Source organism: Pimephales promelas, chromosome 25 (assembly GCF_988280905.1).
Source record: "Pimephales promelas chromosome 25, fPimPro1.hap1.1, whole genome shotgun sequence".
NCBI classification, from domain to species: Eukaryota; Metazoa; Chordata; class Actinopteri; order Cypriniformes; family Leuciscidae; genus Pimephales; species Pimephales promelas.
This window is the reverse complement of record NC_142793.1, coordinates 7,376,277-7,396,894: the sequence shown is the minus strand read 5'-3', so window position 1 is coordinate 7,396,894 and position 20,618 is coordinate 7,376,277. Positions and strand designations below refer to the sequence as shown.

At 38.5% G+C, this 20,618-nt stretch overlaps 2 protein-coding genes, 1 long non-coding RNA gene, 1 pseudogene and 1 gene segment (V, D, J or C); 4 read left to right on the top strand and 1 right to left on the bottom strand.

Annotated features, from left to right (window-relative positions):
* The first annotated feature begins 2,528 nt into the window (after positions 1 to 2,528).
* Positions 2,529 to 4,628, top strand: LOC148965008 (uncharacterized). The gene is made up of 3 exons (XR_016150615.1): positions 2,529 to 2,604; positions 4,048 to 4,174; positions 4,548 to 4,628. It is a non-coding gene; the product is annotated as an uncharacterized LOC148965008 (long non-coding RNA).
* A 23-nt stretch (positions 4,629 to 4,651) lies between these two features.
* Positions 4,652 to 6,296, top strand: LOC148965007 (uncharacterized). The gene has a single exon (XM_089127369.1). It carries the CDS (start codon positions 4,652 to 4,654, stop codon positions 5,558 to 5,560), a length of 909 nt encoding a protein of 302 aa, XP_088983495.1. The 3' UTR covers positions 5,561 to 6,296.
* Positions 6,297 to 11,486: 5,190 nt separating this feature from the next.
* Positions 11,487 to 13,039, bottom strand: LOC120483340 (immunoglobulin lambda constant 7-like). The segment is given in 2 exon segments: positions 11,487 to 11,803; positions 13,009 to 13,039. Coding segments are annotated over 2 exon segments (348 nt in total).
* Positions 13,040 to 13,784: 745 nt separating this feature from the next.
* Positions 13,785 to 14,277, top strand: LOC148965006 (immunoglobulin kappa variable 4-1 pseudogene; annotated as a pseudogene).
* A 4,172-nt stretch (positions 14,278 to 18,449) lies between these two features.
* Positions 18,450 to 19,556, top strand: LOC148965005 (uncharacterized protein C14orf93 homolog). 2 transcript variants are annotated; one of them, XM_089127748.1, is made up of 5 exons: positions 18,450 to 18,549; positions 18,722 to 18,783; positions 18,897 to 18,988; positions 19,077 to 19,192; positions 19,291 to 19,556. In XM_089127748.1, the coding sequence occupies exons 1-5, from the start codon at positions 18,490 to 18,492 to the stop codon at positions 19,408 to 19,410; spliced, it is 450 nt and encodes a 149-aa protein (XP_088983874.1). In that variant the 5' UTR covers positions 18,450 to 18,489; the 3' UTR covers positions 19,411 to 19,556. The 2 variants fall into 2 exon arrangements, with proteins under 2 accessions (XP_088983874.1, XP_088983873.1); XM_089127747.1 differs by having other exon boundaries at positions 18,452 to 18,549; positions 19,074 to 19,192; positions 19,291 to 19,555.
* Positions 19,557 to 20,618: the final 1,062 nt, after the last annotated feature.

The following is a 20,618-nucleotide window of genomic DNA, read 5'->3' as shown; positions in this document are numbered from 1 at the left end:
AAGGAGTGTAGATTGGTTTGTGTCAGGGATTGAGGTGCTGAAGCCTGTCATCACTGCGAAACATACCATTCTCCTAAAGCACAAGAGACAGCCTTCTGCAAGGACGTTGGTTGCCCTCAGAGAGGCACGTAATAACACAAAGAGGATTGCCCGAAAGTGTACTGGCTGAAGTTGTGTCGCGATATCCAGACTTCGGCAGACTGTGGTAATTTCCGAGCAATGTATGAAGGCATGAAGAAAGTGTTTGGTCCCAATGCCATCAAGACTGCTCCCCTAAAATCTTCTTCCGGCGAGATCATCACAGATCGCCGAAAGCAGTTGGAGAGATGGTTTGAGCAATACCAGGAACTGAGAGAGAACATTGTTGCTGACACAGCCATTCGAAATAGCATGCCTCTGCCCATCATGGAGGAGCTTGACTCGCCACCCACCATCGAGGAACTTGGGAAGGCCATCGATTCACTGGCCTGTGGGAAAGCACCAGGCATTGATGGAATTCCACCAGAGATAATCAAGGCAGGGAAGGGGAGCTTTCTTCTTGGCCATCTTCACAACCTCCTGCTTAAATGCTGGGAAGAAGGGCATCATACCTCAAGACATGCGAGACGCTAGATCCTGACGCTTTATAAGAACAAGGGCGATCGCAGTGACTGCAATAACTATCGTGGGATCTCCCTCCTCAGTGTTGTCGGGAAAGCCTTTGCACGTGTTATCCGGTTAAGCCTACAACTGCTCGCCGATCGTGTGTTCCCGGAGGCGCAATGTGGGTTCCAAGCAAATCGGTCAACAATTGGACATGGTGTTCACCCTTAGGCAGCTACAGGAGAAGTGCCGTGAGCAGAATCGTCCTCTGCTCCATGCCTTCATAGACCTGACCAAGGTGTTCTTCATGGTCAGTCGGGCTGGCCTCTCCACTCTCATACACAGGATTGGATGCCCACCCAAGCTCTTGAAGTTGATTATATCATTTCATGAGAATATGATGGGCACAGTCCAGTATGGCGAGTCATCCTCAGACCCTTTTCTAATCAAGTGCAGTGTGAAGCAGGGGTGTGTTCTGGTGCCAACCCTTTTTGGCCTGTTCTTCTCCCTGCTCCTGCGCTATACCTTCTGTAACTCTGAAGACGGGATCTTCCTCCATACTAGGAGTGACAGGAACCTTTTCAACCTTGCCCTCCTCAGAGCAAAGACTAAGGTCCGCAGGGTACTCATACGGGAGATGCTGTTTGCAGATGATGCTGCTCTTGCTGCACACACTGAGGGTGCCCTCCGGAGACTTATCACTTTTGGCCTTGCCATCAGTATCAAGAAAACCAAAATAATGGTGCAAGATGTCAACACCACTCCTGAAATCACTATCAGCGACCACACCCTGGAGGTAGTGGAGAATTTCACATACCTTGGCTCCACCATCTGCAGTAACCTATCCTTGGATACTGAGCTCAATATAAGGATAGGCAAAGCAGCCACCGCCATGGCTCGACTAGCAAAGAGGGCTTGGGATAACACTCTATTGACACTCAAAACAAAACTGAAGGTGTACCAAGCATGCGTCTTGAGCACCCTACTCTATGGCAGTGAAGCTTGAACTCTATATTCTCACCAAGAGCAAAGACTGAATGCCTTCCATATGCGCTGCCTCAGACGACTCCTGAGCATCACCTGGCAGGATCGTATCACAAACATAGCCATCCTGGCCTAGGCAGGTATGCCAAGTATGTTCACCATCCTTACACAGAGGCGACTGCGCTGGCTTGGTCACCTGTGCAGGATGGATGACGGTCGTATCCCAAAGGACGTTCTGTACGGGGAGCTTGCCAAAGGAATACGACCATCTGGACTGCAAACCCTGCGCTATAAGGACGCCTGCAAGCGAGACTTGAAAACGTTCAGCATCTGTCCGAGAAGCAGTGACATTGGGCCGTGAAAATTGGCGACCCACCATTAACACTGGTGTCCTTTTAGCCGAAGAAAAAAGAGCAATGCAGTGGGAGGAGAAGAGGACTCGCCGGCAGCAAAGCGTTCAGCCTGTTCCCATTGACATCACCACTGCTTATACCTGTAGCAAGTGTCAGCAGTGCTGTCGCTCCCGTATCGGACTCTACAGTCATAGTAGAGTCTGCAACTAAACCACAGACTGACCTGGGTGCAGATTCTAAACCATTGTCTCTCAAAGACAGAAGGATGCCAACAACCAACTAGAAATACATTTCTACTCGGCTTGACTTGGAATGAAACTGCAAATAAAGATGTAGCGAGTTTGTTTTCAGTAGAAAAACTTGCTATAATATTTTGTCTTTATTTTCCCCTTAAAACATAATCATAATTTGATAAACTTACAGTATGACAACATTTTAATATTGTTTTACACTGTATTAATGGCCATTCACATTCTCCTCTGTATAACACTTGTGCTTTTGTTAATGGTTGTATATTGTGTAGTGTGGTTTGCTGATTGCTGATGTGGTTGCATATGCATTAACTGTTAATGATGTTTAATGCATCTTTTTTTGGTGTTTCTGGAGTTAATAAAAGAAGCAGAGCAGCTCATAAACACCATCATCTCCTGACGAGCAGCGTCTTCAGTCTTCAGTCTGATTCCCGGTAAGATCATGTCGTCTCATGTGGGAATTATTGTGTTCTTGTGTTTCTGCCTTTACTCAAACGTTAGCACATGTTGTTCAGCTTGTTGACTCACTAGTGTGCTTGATTGTGGAGAAGAAACTAAAGAAATAAGGTGGAATTGTTTAAAGCAGGTTTGGAAGTTTTCTTTAAGGTTCTGCCGGATCCAGTTTCCATTTCAGGTTCTTGATATTCATTTGATGATGATCGTAAACTTCATCATCTGTCTGTCCAGGTGTCTTTTCTGGACATACTTAATATATTTAAATGATACTGTACTGAGTGTGTATTAAATGTATTATTTTGAAACAACTTTATTTCAGCTCATTAGAAATATTTTTTTTAATAAAGCTGTATATAGCGGTATTCAAAATAGTATATTAAAAGTGCAAAAATAACAAAATAAAGACATACACACTCTGAAATCAAGAACACTTTAATATACTATCTTGTGTACACTGCAAAATAAATACAAAGTAAATTAAAAAGTACAGCAGGATATATAATCTCTTGAACATAAAACATTATAATAAAGATCAGTGAAATGCTATAACAGAGCTATATGACACTCGTGAAAAACTGATGATAATTACCTGGGAATCATTCTCTAACCGCAGTCAAGTTGTGATTGTTTGTGTCAGTCAAGTTGTGAGTTAGTTGTAAGATTAAAACAGGAGATGATGAGAGACTCAGTGTTTTCCTCTGTGCGGGAACGAAACTATCGGGAGATGTTGTAGCAAAATCACGGGAACTATTCCAGGCTTTATTTTCATTGGTTGTTGCGTTAAATCTTAACCAGATACAATAGTGCTGTTTTCTGATTGGCTATTGTGCAACCCTTTCTTTCTTTGATTGGCTGATCGGGCTCGAGTAAGAACTCCAGGGGAGACGCGCTTGATATGAGATTAAAACGGATATATTTTAATGAAATGAGAGATTTATTTCCCTCCGATGAACGATTCACCAAATCTGGTCACGTTTCAAAAGGTTAATGTTGATTATGAAACTAGTTTCCTTTAATGAACATTGTGTGTGATTTCAGTCAGTCAGCTACACAGATTTACATCTCTGACAGAAAACAGGCTTGCAGAGCAGCAGAAGAACCAATATTTTAGAGAGATCAGAGTATTTGTGCTTTCTCTCGCCATCATTCATGGGTTTCTTCTTTTACTGAGGATATGAATAAACGCTAGTGAACTTTAAGAGTGAAAGCATCATCAGATATAAAGCATTTTCACATTACTTCAGTCGTCGTAGTTGAGCCCAACCATTAGTGAAAGTTAGACTGGTTTTTCACTCTATCATTGTTGGTTCATCGTGTGTTTAAGGTCATTCCAGTTTCACACGTTGGGTCAAATAGTGTGTGTGTAATCTCAGGCATTTCCTCCGTTAGATCAACAAGCTTTAAGATGTGTGTTTCTCCAGTGTGTGCAGTGAATGAAGAGCTCTTTAAACACGGCAGTGGAAACTTGTGAAACATCTGTCAGTCTGTGTGTTATTCCACAAACTTCTGCTTTGACCTGCAGACCAAACACACACTCCTGTCAGTAACGTAAGTTCTTCAAGATTTATTCCTCCTTTAATAAACCATTGTACACTTGCAGCTGTGCTGGACTGAATATTCACAACAACAGCATTCTTGCTTCTGTCATATTGTTCAAATGGAGGATTTACAAACTTTAATCTGACATTTCACGTATTTAAAGCTTTCTAACATTACACACACTCCTCTAAAGAACATGTCAAGCAAACTGAGCAAACTGCATTTCAACAATCACACAGAAAACAACTTATGTGTTATTATTATATATTATTGAGTTATTATAAACACATTATTTTCCCTATTGGTTTAATAAAGATAAATATATGATTACAATAGTAAATGAATGCACGTTTTTTAAACTAATGACTGGTTTGTTATTTAGTGCCTGTGAAGACAATGGGACAAAACACCAGCATCAGCGGATCAGGTGGAGGAGGTTATAATATCAGCGGATCAGGTGGAGGTTATGATGAATGGACCCGTCAAATGAGGGAATTTTACTGGAAACTTGATGCTGCAGAACCAATCATTCTCAGGACCATTGCCGGCATTGAGATTGTAGTCATGATCTTAACTCTGTGTGCGTTGTGTGCTCTTCTCAAATCTCAGCGCTCCACTCCAGTGTTTGTTATTCATTTGATTCTGTCAGATCTCATTCAGATCATTTGTAGATTAACAGAGACAATCACAGAGTCAGAGAAGGTGGATAGGGCATATTTGTATAGTTTGATTGCGGGTCTGTATTTTATGGCATGTGTTGCTCTTGAACGATATCTTCTGGTTTCTCATCCTATCTGGTACAGAACTCATCATTCACTGAAAGTCTGCTGTGTTATTTCTGTGATCGTCTGGTTTGTTCCTCTGATCTTTGCAGACTTTAACTACTATCGGCTGTTTACACCTCTGTCCCGAGCGATCGCCTTTTTAATCCCCTACCCGATAATCATTCTGTGTTTTATCGGCACTTGTCGCGGTCTTTCACGCGCAATATCTCTTACTTCTGTAAAGCGCAGAAAGATTTTGGGTAGTTTGTTCCTGGTGCTTCTGACTTACACTTTTCTCATTCTCCCCAACACAATTGTGATCATTATACATGAGTTTTTCCATGATTACTTTTATTCTTTCTATTATTTGTTTTCTATATTTTGGAGTTTGTCCGTATGTCTCCTGTTCCTGAACCCGCTGGCTGACTGTGTTCTGTACATGTTCATCAGGCCTGATGTGGGAGGGTTAATGAAGTCTGTTCACTGCTGTTGTAGAACTGACACACATCAGGATTCGACACACACACGGGACGAACACTCTGGAGTCAGTAGTGCAGCGTTTGCCTGCTGTGTTTCAGTGCTAAAGCCTGCGTCTCATTCACGGACCTGCACTTCAGTTTCAACATCATGAAGTCAATGCCATTCTGTTCACTCACACACCCGTCCTTTCTATGGCATTCAGCTTTATTAGAGACAACTCTTGATTCATCAATTGCTCTGTTTGCGGCCCATAAAACACATGCGGTGAACAGAGTTTTATTAAAGATGTGTTGATGTAGTGTTGATGCTTCTGCTGGCGTTCTGGATCAGCAGGACTTTATCATACGATGGAGAGGAGGGTTGTATAAAGCACGGTTTATTCTCTCTTCATTCCCCCGATAGACTGACAGATCAACAACATCAAGTAGTTTCAGCTCGTAGTCTTGCTTGTGTTCCTAATGCATCTACATTATACTCTTTTACCTAATAACTGCTATTCACGCTATTATTCATCTATTACTAATGTATTACAAAGATGCTTTACTCAAAAACTGACATAATGTACATATGATCATGTCCATCAAAAGATGAATAACTTTCTTTCTTCTGTGGAACATTAAAGACAATATTGTGATATTTTTGTCCATTCATTAGAAGTCAGTGGACAGTTTCGGGTGAACTATCCCTAAAAACACTTGATTTAAAGTGCAGAAAGTATATCAGAAGAGATCTAAGTTTATATGAAATATTAACCAGAGCTTGCATGTAAATCTGAAGAGTTATTAGTAATATTGTTGTGTGTTTATAGAAGTGTTTGATATGTCACATATGGAGTCAGAGACTGTCCTGTATTCTCTCTCTTCTACCATTAATATAATTAAAGATCTCTCAGTTCTCCTGTGTGTGTGTGTGTGTGTGTGTGGACAGAGAGAAACATCTATTTGATGAAAAAAGAGATTGGAAAGCTATCAGCTGTTAGCCACTTAGCTAGCTAACAACTCGCTAAATCAGAGCAAACTACTGCCAAAATCATACATCTGAATTTTTGTCTTATTTATAATACCTACATTTCCCATGATTCAATATAAATCCTTGATGGCCAGGTGCCGTACTTTTACGTGTTTTACTCATCCAGCCACAGCATCGGGACTCTCGAAAGCCTTCAAGCGATCGCCACTGTATGGAGGGGTTATGTACAATATATATATATGTCATGGAGGGCAAGTCTGGGACAGATAATAATGGACAAAATAAAACTGGGGGAACAAATAAGGATTGGAGCCTAAAATAAAAAATGTCTCTCTCTCATTCAAATGGGCAGTTTGGGCGGTGAGATCAGTCGTACATATCGAATCTTTACCTCCGTACTTACCGTCTGAGTCCCGAAGGAAGCCGTATCGTTGGTGGAGTCGCCGTGGGGCGAAGTGGTGACGTTCGGTCAGAAACTAGCTATAACTGAAGAAGACCTCGAGAAGACGCTGAAGTACATCAACTTCGTGCTCATTACTATATTGTGTTCAATAAAGATTGTTACTCCTTTGAAATGATCTCCGCCTCTGTCGTCTTTCTGTCGCGCACCTGTGGCGTCGGCTCCTCACGGTGGTGTCTGGTCAGAGGGCCGACTGGTCATCCGAGTCCACCCCGGCCTGCACCGGTCACACTTTTACTTGCACTTGAGTAACATTTAGCAAGGGGCATCTGTACTTTTACTCTGTCCGCCTCTGCTTTTAAAGACAAGTTTACAAAAGAAGAAACTGTTTCAATCTAAAACACACATGTATGTACTTAATTTCACTTAAACACTATCAAACCCCTATTTTCAAAATTAGAAAACATTATATTCCCTGTACAAAATATCGAACTCACCATTCTAGAAAATACAGCAAGAGTTGGATATTGTCTGATTTCAACAATAGTTTTTGTTCCACATGATCTACGGTTGGTTAAGGTCATTCATCAGACAACAGACTCTATTCAAATTAAAACATACTATGTTAAAATGAGGCAAAACAGCTAAAAAACAAACACATGGTTCAGTAGTATTGGACCAAAACTGAACATTGTGTCTTTTTAATGATGATTCAACTTATCAATTTACTATGGTAGAGACTCTCCAAGACAAAAAAAAAATTAATACAGATAGGGAAGACATCTAAAATGTGTAAAATGTGTAATGTTTATTCTCTCTTCATTCCCCAGATAGACTGACAGATCAACAACATCAAGTAGTTTCAGCTCGTAGTCTTGCTTGTGTTCCTAATGCATCTACATTATACTCTTTTACCTAATAACTGCTATTCACGCTATTATTCATGTATTACTAATGTATTACAAAGATGCTTTACTCAAAAACTGACATAATGTACATATGATCATGTCCATCAAAAGATGAATAACTTTCTTTCTTCTGTGGAACATTAAAGACAATATTGTGATATTTTTGTCCATTCATTAGAAGTCAGTGGACAGTTTCGGGTGAACTATCCCTAAAAACACTTGATTTAAAGTGCAGAAAGTATATCAGAAGAGATCTAAGTTTATATGAAATATTAACCAGAGCTTGCATGTAAATCTGAAGAGTTATTAGTAATATTGTTGTGTGTTTGGCAGTGTTGGGTAAGTTACTCTAAAAAAGTAATTAATTACTAGTTACTAATTACCTCTTCAACAGTGTAATTAGATTACTGTACTAATTACTCTCACTTAAAAGTATCTAATTACTTTTAATTACTAATTACTTTCAAAATCCCATATCAATCTCAACCAGCTGAATATACAAGGATAGACATCAGTTTTAATTCCTTCAAATAAATACTATAAAATTGCATGAATTATCCTTAAACTGACCAAGGTGGAGAAGGTTACATTATAAAAACATACTTTTTAACATCAGACAATATATTTCGATGTTAAACCCACTATTGTTTTATGTCTGATCTCATGACATTTCACACTTTTTCCATAGATATTTTACAATAATTCATACGAATTTGTACGAGTGCGGTCGTACGATTTAGACACCTCCTAAAATGCATACGAATCGCTGTGAGAACGGATTGATCTATACACAGTATTTCCCTCAATTACATCAGAAGTAGCTGTAATTAAATTACAGATAAATGAAGAGTAATCCCTTACTTTACATTTTCAAGGGAAAAGTAATTAAATTACAGTAACTAATTACTTAGTAATTAGTTACACCCAACACTGGGCGTAGGTTATAAAAGTGTGTAAAATCAACCTTGTATCACATTCTCCTACTGACAGCTCATCATGGCATCCACATCCAAGAGAATCAAACTGGACGAGGACGACACGTGTGTAACCGGATACTCACACAATGTGTCCATAATTATATAATCAGCATTTAAAAAAACAGATATTGCAGATTGACAACTACCACCAAGTTGCCGTTTTTTGCATTGAAAAAAGAGATCTTTTCATCCGAGCGCAAAACTGTGAATCAGCAGTTAAATTGACTGGAATTACAAAATAACCAAGTAAGTATTTAATCAACTTTCTAAGATTGTTTTATTTTCCTACAAACAGAAGTCTATATTTATGTCTAATTTCATCATGTCTTCCTTTTAGGTCGTTCAGGTGAGGGCTTGAACATAATATGTGGAAGAAGAACAAGCCTGACGGTGGTCGACGACCTGCAGTTTGACTACAGAGACCCTCCAAATAAATCTAAACGGACCGTGAAGGAGGATAAAAAATGTCCCAAAAGCAACATGTAAGTTCTTAAATAAATTATATTATTTTAAATTATACTTAAAAACTGCTGGAACAGCTGGAAACTCAGAGCGCTCAGGTGGAGGACCTCACCGCAGGATGATCAAATTGGACTAATTTGCTACGGAAAATGCGACCAGTTCACCTCTTTGACCACAAGGGAATTCGATGGAGAACTGTTTATTACAACAACGAAAGAAACCGAAATCCAAGAAATCCCATCATGGCCTGGGCTGGGTGACATAATTCCTCACAAAGAAACAGAGCAACCGGTAACAGCTGTGTCCGGCGTCATTAACCGGCCGAGGTCGCTGTGTCCCGCAACTGAGGGAATTGCACATTTTGAGTTTTTCCCCAAAAACAAATTTCACCGTTGCCAAAAATGCAACATGCTGCAAAAAACGTCCATGTCCAAAGCCACTGCCACAGCACACATCACTCTTTTCTAAACTTGTAGAGGATGGACAGGACGTGGAGGAGGACTTCCTTATTAAAAGTGAACATTCAAAACGACAATGTCGTTGCAGTGGAAATTGTCGCTGAAAGTCCATGAAATCCTCTCCACAACCGCCCGCAGTCGCAGCACTAATGCCAGAAGGTTTTCCAAAGCCTGCTTCTTAATTACTCTATATTAAACAAAGAAATGTTCATTTTAATTAGAAAACTTCAATTGTTCAAAAATAATTTCAATAAATGTTAAAAATGTTCATGTTAAACTTTTTATTTGGACCTAAACAAATAATGTTCATGTTAAAACTAAAGTTAAATTAAAATATTTGCATTGCATATAGCCTATAAATAGCATTTTTTGTTGTTGTATTTTTTATTTTTAATAGCCTATTTCTCAATAATTTTCTGTTCTTTGTGTTTAAATTTCATTTCTTTGTGTTGTATTGACATTATTATTGTTACTTTCTGTCACGGTGTGGTGCAGGCAGAAGAGCAGACAGAGTCCAGATTACAACGAAGAGAACTTTTACTATCAATATATATCACAAGAATACAGGTAGGAGCAACACAAGGTAACATGCAACATCGACCGACCAAGACTGAATGGAACTGAACTGAACTAAATACACAGAGGAATTAAGCTAAATGGGGTGAAAACAGGTGAAACAGATGAACAAAACGAGGAACAGGTGGCTAATGAGGGAGTGAGTTCAGGAGAGGAGACAAGAGGATCTTGGGAAGTGTAGTGCTGGAGACGCAGACTGTGACACTTTCTTTGTATTGTTGCTTATTTTCAATAAACTGTTCTGTTTTTGCAACTGTAATCTCGTGCTGACTTTTTATTACACATTACAGGCTACACAAATTTACTAGACTTCGGCTACAATATTTAAAGCATAGCTACAATGAGCTACACATAGGCTTACACCTTAAGAAAAATAATATTTAAAAATACCATAGTCATTTAAAATAATTTTTGTATATTTGACAAATATATTTACTGATATTGCATTAACATTTCATTGTGGTATTCATAGTGAATTACACCTTTACAAAAAAAAAAAAAGACTTCTTCCTCAACGCTATCATGATGTTATCAAAGACATCTTGGAGTCAACACGTCAAAGAATTATACGCCTTAATAATTACTTTTCCTCTCAGACAATCCAGCCATTTTAGACTATTTCATATAATTAATCTAATAAATATTTAGTAGCCTACATATATTTTCTCTTCTGACATTTGAATATAGAGAGACTGCAACACCTGAAATGTTTGTCAGATTAGAGAGACGTCCAAAATGTGTCCAGCTGGAGAACCTGATCTAGAGTTTCATGACTGAACTCCATATTTATTAGAAATGTTTACATTATTACACAAATACTGTCACAACGGCTGATTCTTGAGTTGTGATCATGGTTTCTTAATCATTTTTATTATACTTTATATATATGAAGTATCACAACCTTCTTTAGATGTAAATGTGCAGCAGAAGTGAAAGTGTTCCAGTCCAGATGATGTGACCAATCAGAGAGTGAGACTGAAAGCCCATTTGCATTGTCAGGGTGGAGTGATTGTGATCTCTCAGAATAGAGCAGCTCTGTCTCCAGAGACCATGTTCAAACCCCAAGAGCTTTATTTGACATTTACTGCCACATCAACCTTCTGAAAAGCTCCTGCATCTTCATCTGTTAGTTGAATGATGTTGTCAGACACAAAGTGAACTTGTTGAGAAGCTTTATTGAATGTTGCAGCACACACACACACACACACACACACACACACACTGTTTGAGTATTGAGTTGTAAAGCACTCCAGCTGCAGCACTAGACTCATGTGAATCCTGCCTGACACAGGACACTCAGATACGGCTCATCTTCAGGAGAGAAACATCAGCACTCAGAGCTCTTGTGGAACGAGACCTCATGAGGAGCTCCATCATGTGTTACTCTGCAGACGTACAGCTCTCCCTCTTCCCAGCGTGCTTTGCTGAGGGTCAGGACGCTACTGCGGCTGTAGCGGCCGTCCTGCTGGCTCTCTGCGCTGGTCAGAACCCCCTCGGTGACCTCTGACCCGTCCAGTGTCCAGCTCACCAGCGCCCCCTGTGGAGAGTAAGAGCTGAGCAGGCAGAGCAGTGCGGCTGAGTCTCCAGAGATCTGCAGAGAAGAGGGCGGCAGCAGAGACACTGAGGGCTTCACTGTGGGACCAGCTGCAGGAGACACACACACACACACACACACACACACCGCATCAATCAAACTAAACATTGCAATACACAGACTGCTTTAATTCAGTTTAATTGGATATCCCAAAATAAAGTTAGTTTGTACTCAAGTGAGATATTCAACAAACAAAAAACTCAATGTAAAAGTTTGACTCAAGCTCACATAAAAAGAAATAACTTATAAGAACTAGAAAACAACGTCTGTGTTTGTATTATAAAGCACTGAATTATAAGCACAACATGAGCAAAAGAGATTCAGTATCATTGACTGAACTACAGAAAGGAGCAACATTTACATTCTGATGTCAAATCTCTTTTTACATGTATGATTTCTACAATAAAAGATGAACTAAATATGAACTCAGTGTAGAAATAAATGAAGGAGAAACAAACCTGTAATAAACTGAATAAACTCATAGTGAGACGCAGTATAGAGATATGCTTAGAATTGTATTGAATTTTTTTGTTGACAGGAATAATGCTATTCTGATAATAATAACATTGTTTTAGTATACAAAAATATCAGTTACACTTTAATTAAAGCCTTTATACATAGTACATACAAGATATTTTTAATGCATTAATTAAATATTGTTTTACTCATTATAATGCATGTATGATCTCATCAATAATTGTAACCAAGGCTTTAACACATTATAATATTATCTATTCATTTTCACACTCATGACAAACAACCAATTTCAGATGAAACAAGATATTTTAAGTATTATAATACATTTTAAATGTGGTTGCAATTATTTAAGAAAATATATACTGCACTATGACATACATTATGAAAACTTTTATAATGTATCGTACATTAAGGCTTGAAGTAAAGTTTTACCACAACATCTAATCAACAAAATAACCATTTAATATTAACAACTGTAAAACACTTTCTGAAATCTAAATTTTATTTTTTATTATGTGATTAAATGGACAGACTTACCAATCACCAGTTTAGTTCCTCCACCGAATGTCCACCACAGTGATTCAATCTAATGAAACACTCGTACAAAAACCTCTATTCCACTCGAGTGAACACACACTCCAGCAGAGAGAGAGAAACAACACTTCAACACACTGATATTAGAAGATCCTCAGCTCTTCTCAACACTCACTCATTCAGATTTGACTAAATGCTTTCTGATATAACACTGTTTAAAGAAATATATGTGATGAGCTGTGACCTCTGAGGTGACCTTTGACCTCTTTGATCATGGATGATGTTGTTTCTCATAATGATGCTTCTGTTCTTCATATGCAGATCAATCATCATGATTGACAGAAAAACCTGCAGCTTCACACTTCAATCTTCAGTGAGAATCTGTTCAAATAATGACTTTATTGAATATTAGAGCCAAAGTCAATAGAAAGTGTGACAATGAAGATCTCAAAGTTGTGTTTTGCATGTTTTCATATTCAAGGTGTGTTATAAAAGTATCTGGACTGGTTCTGAATCTCATGAAACGTGAACAAGCTCTAATATGTGTCCATCTTTAACAGCCTGTTTCTTCTCCATCTGATGATTTCAGACACACATGAGGCTTCATGATAGATGGAGTGACACCATGAACTCTGATTAGAGATTCACAATCAGTCCTGATACTTTCTGAACACACTCATGATTCATGATCTTACTTTAGTGATGGCGCTTCATCTAGTGGAAGTGTAGCAGTGATGATGGTCACATGACTGAATATGGACACAGAGATGGACGTTCATCTGCACATCCTCAGTGTCTCAGGAGTCACAATAAACACACTAAATAAAGTCATGATTGTGTAACTCTAGTGTATATGAGTGTGTTGTCAGCACAAGCTGTTGTAAATCCTGCCCACTTCTTTGCATTGTCAGCACATGCTTCAGTGCTCTGAGAGTGTTTATAGTGCTGTGAGTTTAACACTTCATGACTGAGAGCAGAACACACACACTCTTCATCATCACACAAGACTAAACTACAACTATGAACAACATCTGCATCTTCATCTGGATATTGCTCTGGACATCAGGTATAATATAAGACACTGACATGCGTATAACTACATAAAGTTGATTCATATTTTTGTTGAACATCTATTTCTAATATGTTAAAATGTGTAATATTTTATATTGTCTTTATGCATTTCTCTTCAGGCTCCAGTGGACAGATCACAGTAACTCAAACTCCTGTAGTTCATACAGTTTCATCAGGAGGGAATGTTGTGTTGAGATGCAGCGCCAGCTCTCCTTTAACAGGCTGTACTCCACCCTGTCTATCCTGGTACTCACAGAAACCTGGAGAAGCTCCTAAACTCCTCATATATTGGACAAACAGCCGTCAGTCTGGAACTCCATCTAGATTCAGTGGCAGTGGATCTGGCAGTGATTTTACTCTGAGCATCAGTGGAGTCCAGACTGAAGATACAGGAGATTATTACTGTCAGAGTTATCACAGTGGTCCAGTGTTCACACAGTGATAAAGAGTCGTACAAAAACCTCTGTCAGTCAGACGTCACAGTGACTGCACTGATACAGCTGAGAGAAACTGCAGCTGCTGATGGAGGATCACACACTACACAATATCAATGTCTAGCAAACTTTATAAAGACTTTAAAGGTAAATGTAAAACATCAGATTTTCTTTATGCTAAAATTATCACGGTTCAAGGATCCGTTTATGATTATTAGTGTTTTTTTTTTGCTATTAAAGGGCACCTATTATGGCATTTAAAATGTTCCTAGTATTGTTCTGGGAGTCCCCAACAACAGTTTTACATGAATGCGATGACAAAAAACACTTTATTTGTCTTATAATATGCATTTATTTTTAACTGATTTGCTCACCGACTCCCAAATGATTCGTACAACGACTCATTTTTCCAAATCACTCCTTTGCGTGACGCTAATCGGCGGTGATTGGTCAGATGACAGACCCAGCCAGTTATTTTTTGTTAGCATAACGCATAAACATATTGATAAAGCACTGCAGTACTACAAGACGCTCTATTCTTTATGACAACTCCAATAACAGCGACAAACATTTCACATATTTAAAAAAAATAACATTGGAGACCTAGAAGCTGCGCTGAGCGTAACTTACACACACACACACACACACAGATACAAGCGCACACACATACTACCTCGCATCCCGACGCTACAAAACTAACTACGTTGGACACAGCTGCCATGAGAGCTACCAGTCTAAAAAAATGCTTAACAGTGAGTAACTGGCCTAGATATACCCCCCGACTTGTGAGGGAAGCATCCGTCGATAACATTATGCGTCGACAAAAAGCCCCACAAAACTGGGCTTGGGCGAGGGACCAACACTGCATGAAAAGACTCAAATCCGGCAATATCCGGGCATGGTAAACTCCTGTGCAATTTGATGTTTGCTGGATGTATGTGGGAAAAAGCGGATCAGAGTAACACGGAACAGTATATTTCCAGACAAACCCGGAAACCTCACCTACGCGGGCATATACAGGAATCCGTGAAATTTCACGGACATATACAGCTGAAACACTGCTGGGTGTGAGAGGTGTGAAGAAGACCTTTCATATGTTAATGACTGACACTAAGGGTGCTGGCTGTTCTCAGAGGGAGGAGTGGCAGGGGACTTCAGGATTGAAAATTATCTCTGGTCTACAGCAAACAAGTTTTTTTGTACAGAAAAATAAATAAATTCTTAAGGCCCTGAAACAGAAAACCGACGTCAAAGAACTAGCAATGACTAAAGCCAACTCTAGGGTTGGCTTATGTCGCCTGTGGGGCCTTAAAACCACTGTATGAAAAAAAGTATCCTAATCAAATATTCTTTTATAAAAACAGGACAAAATAAACACCATGAATATACGTTCACAAAAACATCTGAATATTTAATGAAATAAAAAATACAGGGAAACATTTCAGAATATCTAAATTTTTATTGTGAAGTTTTACAAATTGCATACAACAACATTTGTCGCCATAGATACAGTCGGTAACGTGTCATAGTTGGGGGGCGTGGTCGGCGTGGGGGAAAGCAGCGCGACCATCCTATGTATTTGAATGACAAAAATGTCATATTGCGAGTCATTTATGCCTGCCGACCGGCAACGGTACATTGCAAAATTAACTGTAATAGGTTATGATTGCCCTTATTTAATTAAAAACTGGGTCAATGACCCAACCAAATGGCCGGAGGTGTCGTTTCCAGACTATTGTTATCTGGTTGAATCTCCAGGTAAGACATCGCGGAAGCTGCAACACAAGCCTATTACTCAATCAACTTGCGTATAAGTTACTATAAGTCCATAAAACCATGTCACTTACCAATTGTACGTATGCTTCACTCCAAACTATTAATCCTTTTGTAAAACGGTGATCAGTAGTAGCTGTGAAGTTGCAGAGGGACTTTGCTGACAGTTATCCGAATTCTCACAGACTGCAGTCTGATAACCTTCAGCTGATAACGCTAATAACATCCCTTATGAAAAACAACTAAAGGAATCTTGTAGTATTTGAGGACAAAATATTATAGTAACGTTAATCCTATATGAATACTATAGTATTTTGGGACATAGCCTAGAAGTATAGAGGTATTAAAGAACATCACAGAAGTATTATACACTACTATAGAATACTAATAGCCATAGGATTACTATAGTTCTTTTTCATAAGGTATGTAACGTCAGACAAATCTGGCCCACTGCCTAATACGAGTTAAACATCTACTACTATATCACACAGGGACCTCTACTCACACAGTAATCTAATAAGATATGATTAATTTTGCCATTTTGTCCTCCTATCCGGTTCTGTATGTATGTAAGAAAGGCTGTAGAACTTCAATTTATAATTTGTTAGTTTATTGGTGGTACAGAAAACGACACAGCAACTCTTCGGCATGATTGTCCAATGTATTTCAATGAGCGCCAAGGCAATGTTTTCCCCCACGGGCTAAATTCACATTACGTGACGGGGCGTTCCCGGGGGCGTTCCCAGACCAACCGACTGTATCTATTGGCTTTGCTTAGTTGGGGACATTTTTATTTAATATTCAACAATGTTATTGAACTGCCTGCATTGACACCATTATATGAGATCTGAACTGAGATGGACAATGACATCACGGTTTTGGCTTGGAGTTAATCCATGCTTCTTTGGGCATGCATGATGTGAAACGAGTGGTCGCAAAACCACCGGGCTTTCCCGTGTTATTGTCAGCAGCTGGTTATCCTTCCATGTTGAAAGGTCCAGCTGTATCATATTTATTCACAAAATTAAATAGATTCACTTGCAACGCGTCATACCGAGGTTTGTGGTTTGAGTGAATAAGTCCTTCCGCAAACAAACAAGCTGCAAGAAAAGGGGGCGTTTTGAGGTTTGAAATTCACCACTCACAACCATAAACACAACAAATGTGGTGACGTAATGGAGGTGCAACCAATAACGTTAGTGTATTGCTTCAAGCGCGAGAAAAATACTTTAAAATTACAGCATTCTTTCCCGAAGCAAAGAGAACAGTTCGAGGTTTGGAAACAGTTTTCTTCTATTCACCTTATTTTGCACGACAACAAGGGTGACGCCATTGCGTTCGTTTTGTCATCTTACTCCCGTCTGAGAAAGACTTCAACTTCCGGCTCATGAGAGGGATGAGATTCTGCGCTAGTTGAAACGAACGGTAAAATATGTCAAGTATTAAATGTTCAGTTAGGTGCTGCCATAACAGTTGGATTAAGAGGAGAGAACAATTGGACCAACGGTGTAACGAACATAATGTGAGGCGGTCAGATTGTTGTTGTGGTGCACTTTACGATTTAGCTACACCCACCACCTAAAGACGAGGAGCACCGGAGGCAATGGCGGAAGGCACTAACGTTACATTTGGAAGCATAGGCTTGAAAGTGCCCAACTGAGGCTAAACACGGAAACGATTCTGATGAGAAAACGCAAAAGTGGCGTTGCGTCATCTTTTTTTTATTCTGCGTTTAGATGAGCGTTTTGTGTGAGAAGTCCGCGTGCAAATGGAGACGCAAAAGTGTGTGAAATTCAATGTAGTATGCACTTCAGGCGGCTAGGAGTGCATACTACAACAACACCAAGTCCACGCGCCTGCGTACAACTTTCACCGTCAAGCAAACTTTTGCGTTTTTACCGTTTACACGGGAACGCGGAGGTGGAGCGTTTTTAAGATTTCCACTCTGGAGGGTGGTTTCACTTTTTTTGCGTTTTTGAGCCTCAAAAACGCCATCGCCGTGTAAACGAAAGGCACATCCGATAAAATATTTTTACGTTTTCACCCGCGAGCGTTCTCGTGTTAACAGGGCCTAAGGACGGGAATCCGATTGAGGAACACCCCAGAAATGGCTCGGCTACGATGTTCCGATAAAGAAGTCACGCCGGGTGTTGAATAGGTTGTCAGATTCAGGTAAGCTAACTTACCTAACTGTTATGTGCTTGTTTGCCTAACTTTAGATTCGTGAAGTCCGTTCTATGAATTCATTTAAGATCAGTAACAAGCCGTAAACAAAATACAATGAATCTTGCATGATTACCATTGCCCACATACATGTTATTTATTTAACTTTGTGATATTGACCTAAGAGTCTGAAAGAATGAATGAATATTCACGGTAGTACAAGATAGTATGGTAACTTACATTTGCTCTTTAGCGAAAGTATGAGCAGCACAGACTAACGTTACATGAAGAATCTTACAACGCTTCGAAAAAGAATAAAAAAGGCACATGACGTGAACATTGCGGTAAGTCCAATTATTGTTCTATAACGTGGCTGTAAGCCATAGTTCGGTTACAATTATTGTTTTGTCTCTTGCGGTTACTGTGATGGTCAGCTTATTCCAACTGAAAATTCAGTTTTGTGGTTCTTGAAGATTGTGAATCAATTTAATCGCTTTTTAATTTCAAACTTTACAGGAATCTGTAAGGCGCCTCCATAATTCAGAGAACAACCCACACAAATACGTTCCACAAACCAGGTAAGACTGTTTCTTATATACTATAGCCTAAATGTTAGTTTAATCTACTACTCTATGGATTTGGAATGCCAAAAGTGAATTTCAGTAATGATACCTGCAACTTTCCCCCCCAGAATAAATTCATCACATAACCTGGCTGTGACCACTTACCTCTTCGAAGAATTAAGGTCAACTTTTACAGACGTTGACCCTGAATGTGTAAAAGGTAATCTTAAAGATGTTGTAATCATTTTATTGTCCTCTGTTTTACTTATTTTTATTGCCATTACATTTATTTATGATATATTTAGCAGGTTGGAAGATGTATTTTGAGACTTTGCGGAGGAAGTATTCTTTGGCTCAGCCTGAAAAGGCCCAGAAAAGAAAAACTATGACGAGCATTGCAAAGAACCTTCAAAGAAAGCGACTGGTAAGTTAAGAAACTGGTTAAGCACTTTTTTTTCTCTTCAGAATGTAACTATCCTCCTCTCTGTGTTTTAGTGGTTAAGTTACTGTCATGTTTTTCAGTTGCTGGAGACCAGGTCCGGGGTTGTACAAACCAACACAGAAAAGGAACTTTGGAAGACCGCAACAATAGAACTGATGTCTGATGAAGATGATGCTATTGTTGATGGAAGGCCAGTGTGAATGGTGAGGTCTCCACCAATCTGCTCTCTGCTAGGTACTATAAAACAGACTAGAGGCTGACCCACACTATGCGTCACACCACCAGCGTATCATGGCAGTTTGAAAAATGTTAACTCGTATAAAAAAAATATATATATATATATATATATATATATATAACCGTTCAAAAGTTTGGGGGTTGGTAAGATATTTTTTTTTTTTTTGGTTTGGGGGGGATAGCTCAAATTAACTCAATACTTTTATTCAGCAAGGATGCATTAAATTAATCAAACGTGACAGTAAAGACATTTATAATGTTACAAAACATCATATTTCAAATAAATGAATTATAACTTTCTATTGATCAAATAATCCTAAAAAGTCTACAACTGTTTTCAACTTTGGTAATAATAATGAATATTTATTGAGCATCAAATCATCACATTAGAGTGATTTCTGAAGGATCATGTGACATTGAAGACTGGAGTAATGATGCTAAAAATTCATCTTTGATCACAGGAATAATGTATTCCAATAGAAACGTTTATTTTAAATTGTCATAATATTTAACAATATTACTCTTACTTTTTTTGTATTTTATATATATATATATAAAAAAAAGCAGCCTTGGCGAGCATAAGAGACTTCTTACCGATCCCAAACTTATAAACGGCAGTGTACACCTTGAATATTTTATATACACTTTAATTTCTTATTTATTTTTCTCGTATTATTTCATATATTTGTTCCTTTTTTTGTTGTCCATGTTGCTTATCTCCATTTTGTTTACTTGTTTGCATTTTAATGTATGTTTATAATGCACTCTCTGTAATGTTCTATTTATTTATATTGTTTACTTGGAATATCTACATATATATATATATATATATATATATATATATATATATATATATATGTTACTTTTTATATACACTGTGTACTTTATTCCTTTACATCTGTCCTTTAAAATGATTGGGTAAAAAAAAAAATTAACGAAAATAAAAAGTTACAATTTATTTAATGTATGTTTATAATTTTCTTTAGAATGTCCATGATTTTTTTTTCTTCCTTTGAGATGTTATTACTTCATACTTTTTTTCTAGTTTTTGTTCCCCATTCCACTGTAATGCTTGTTTATAATGCTATTTGGAATGTGTTATATACCTTAATAAAAATTTCAGACTTTCCCATTGTTCTTTGTGTGTTTAAATATAAATATATATATATAT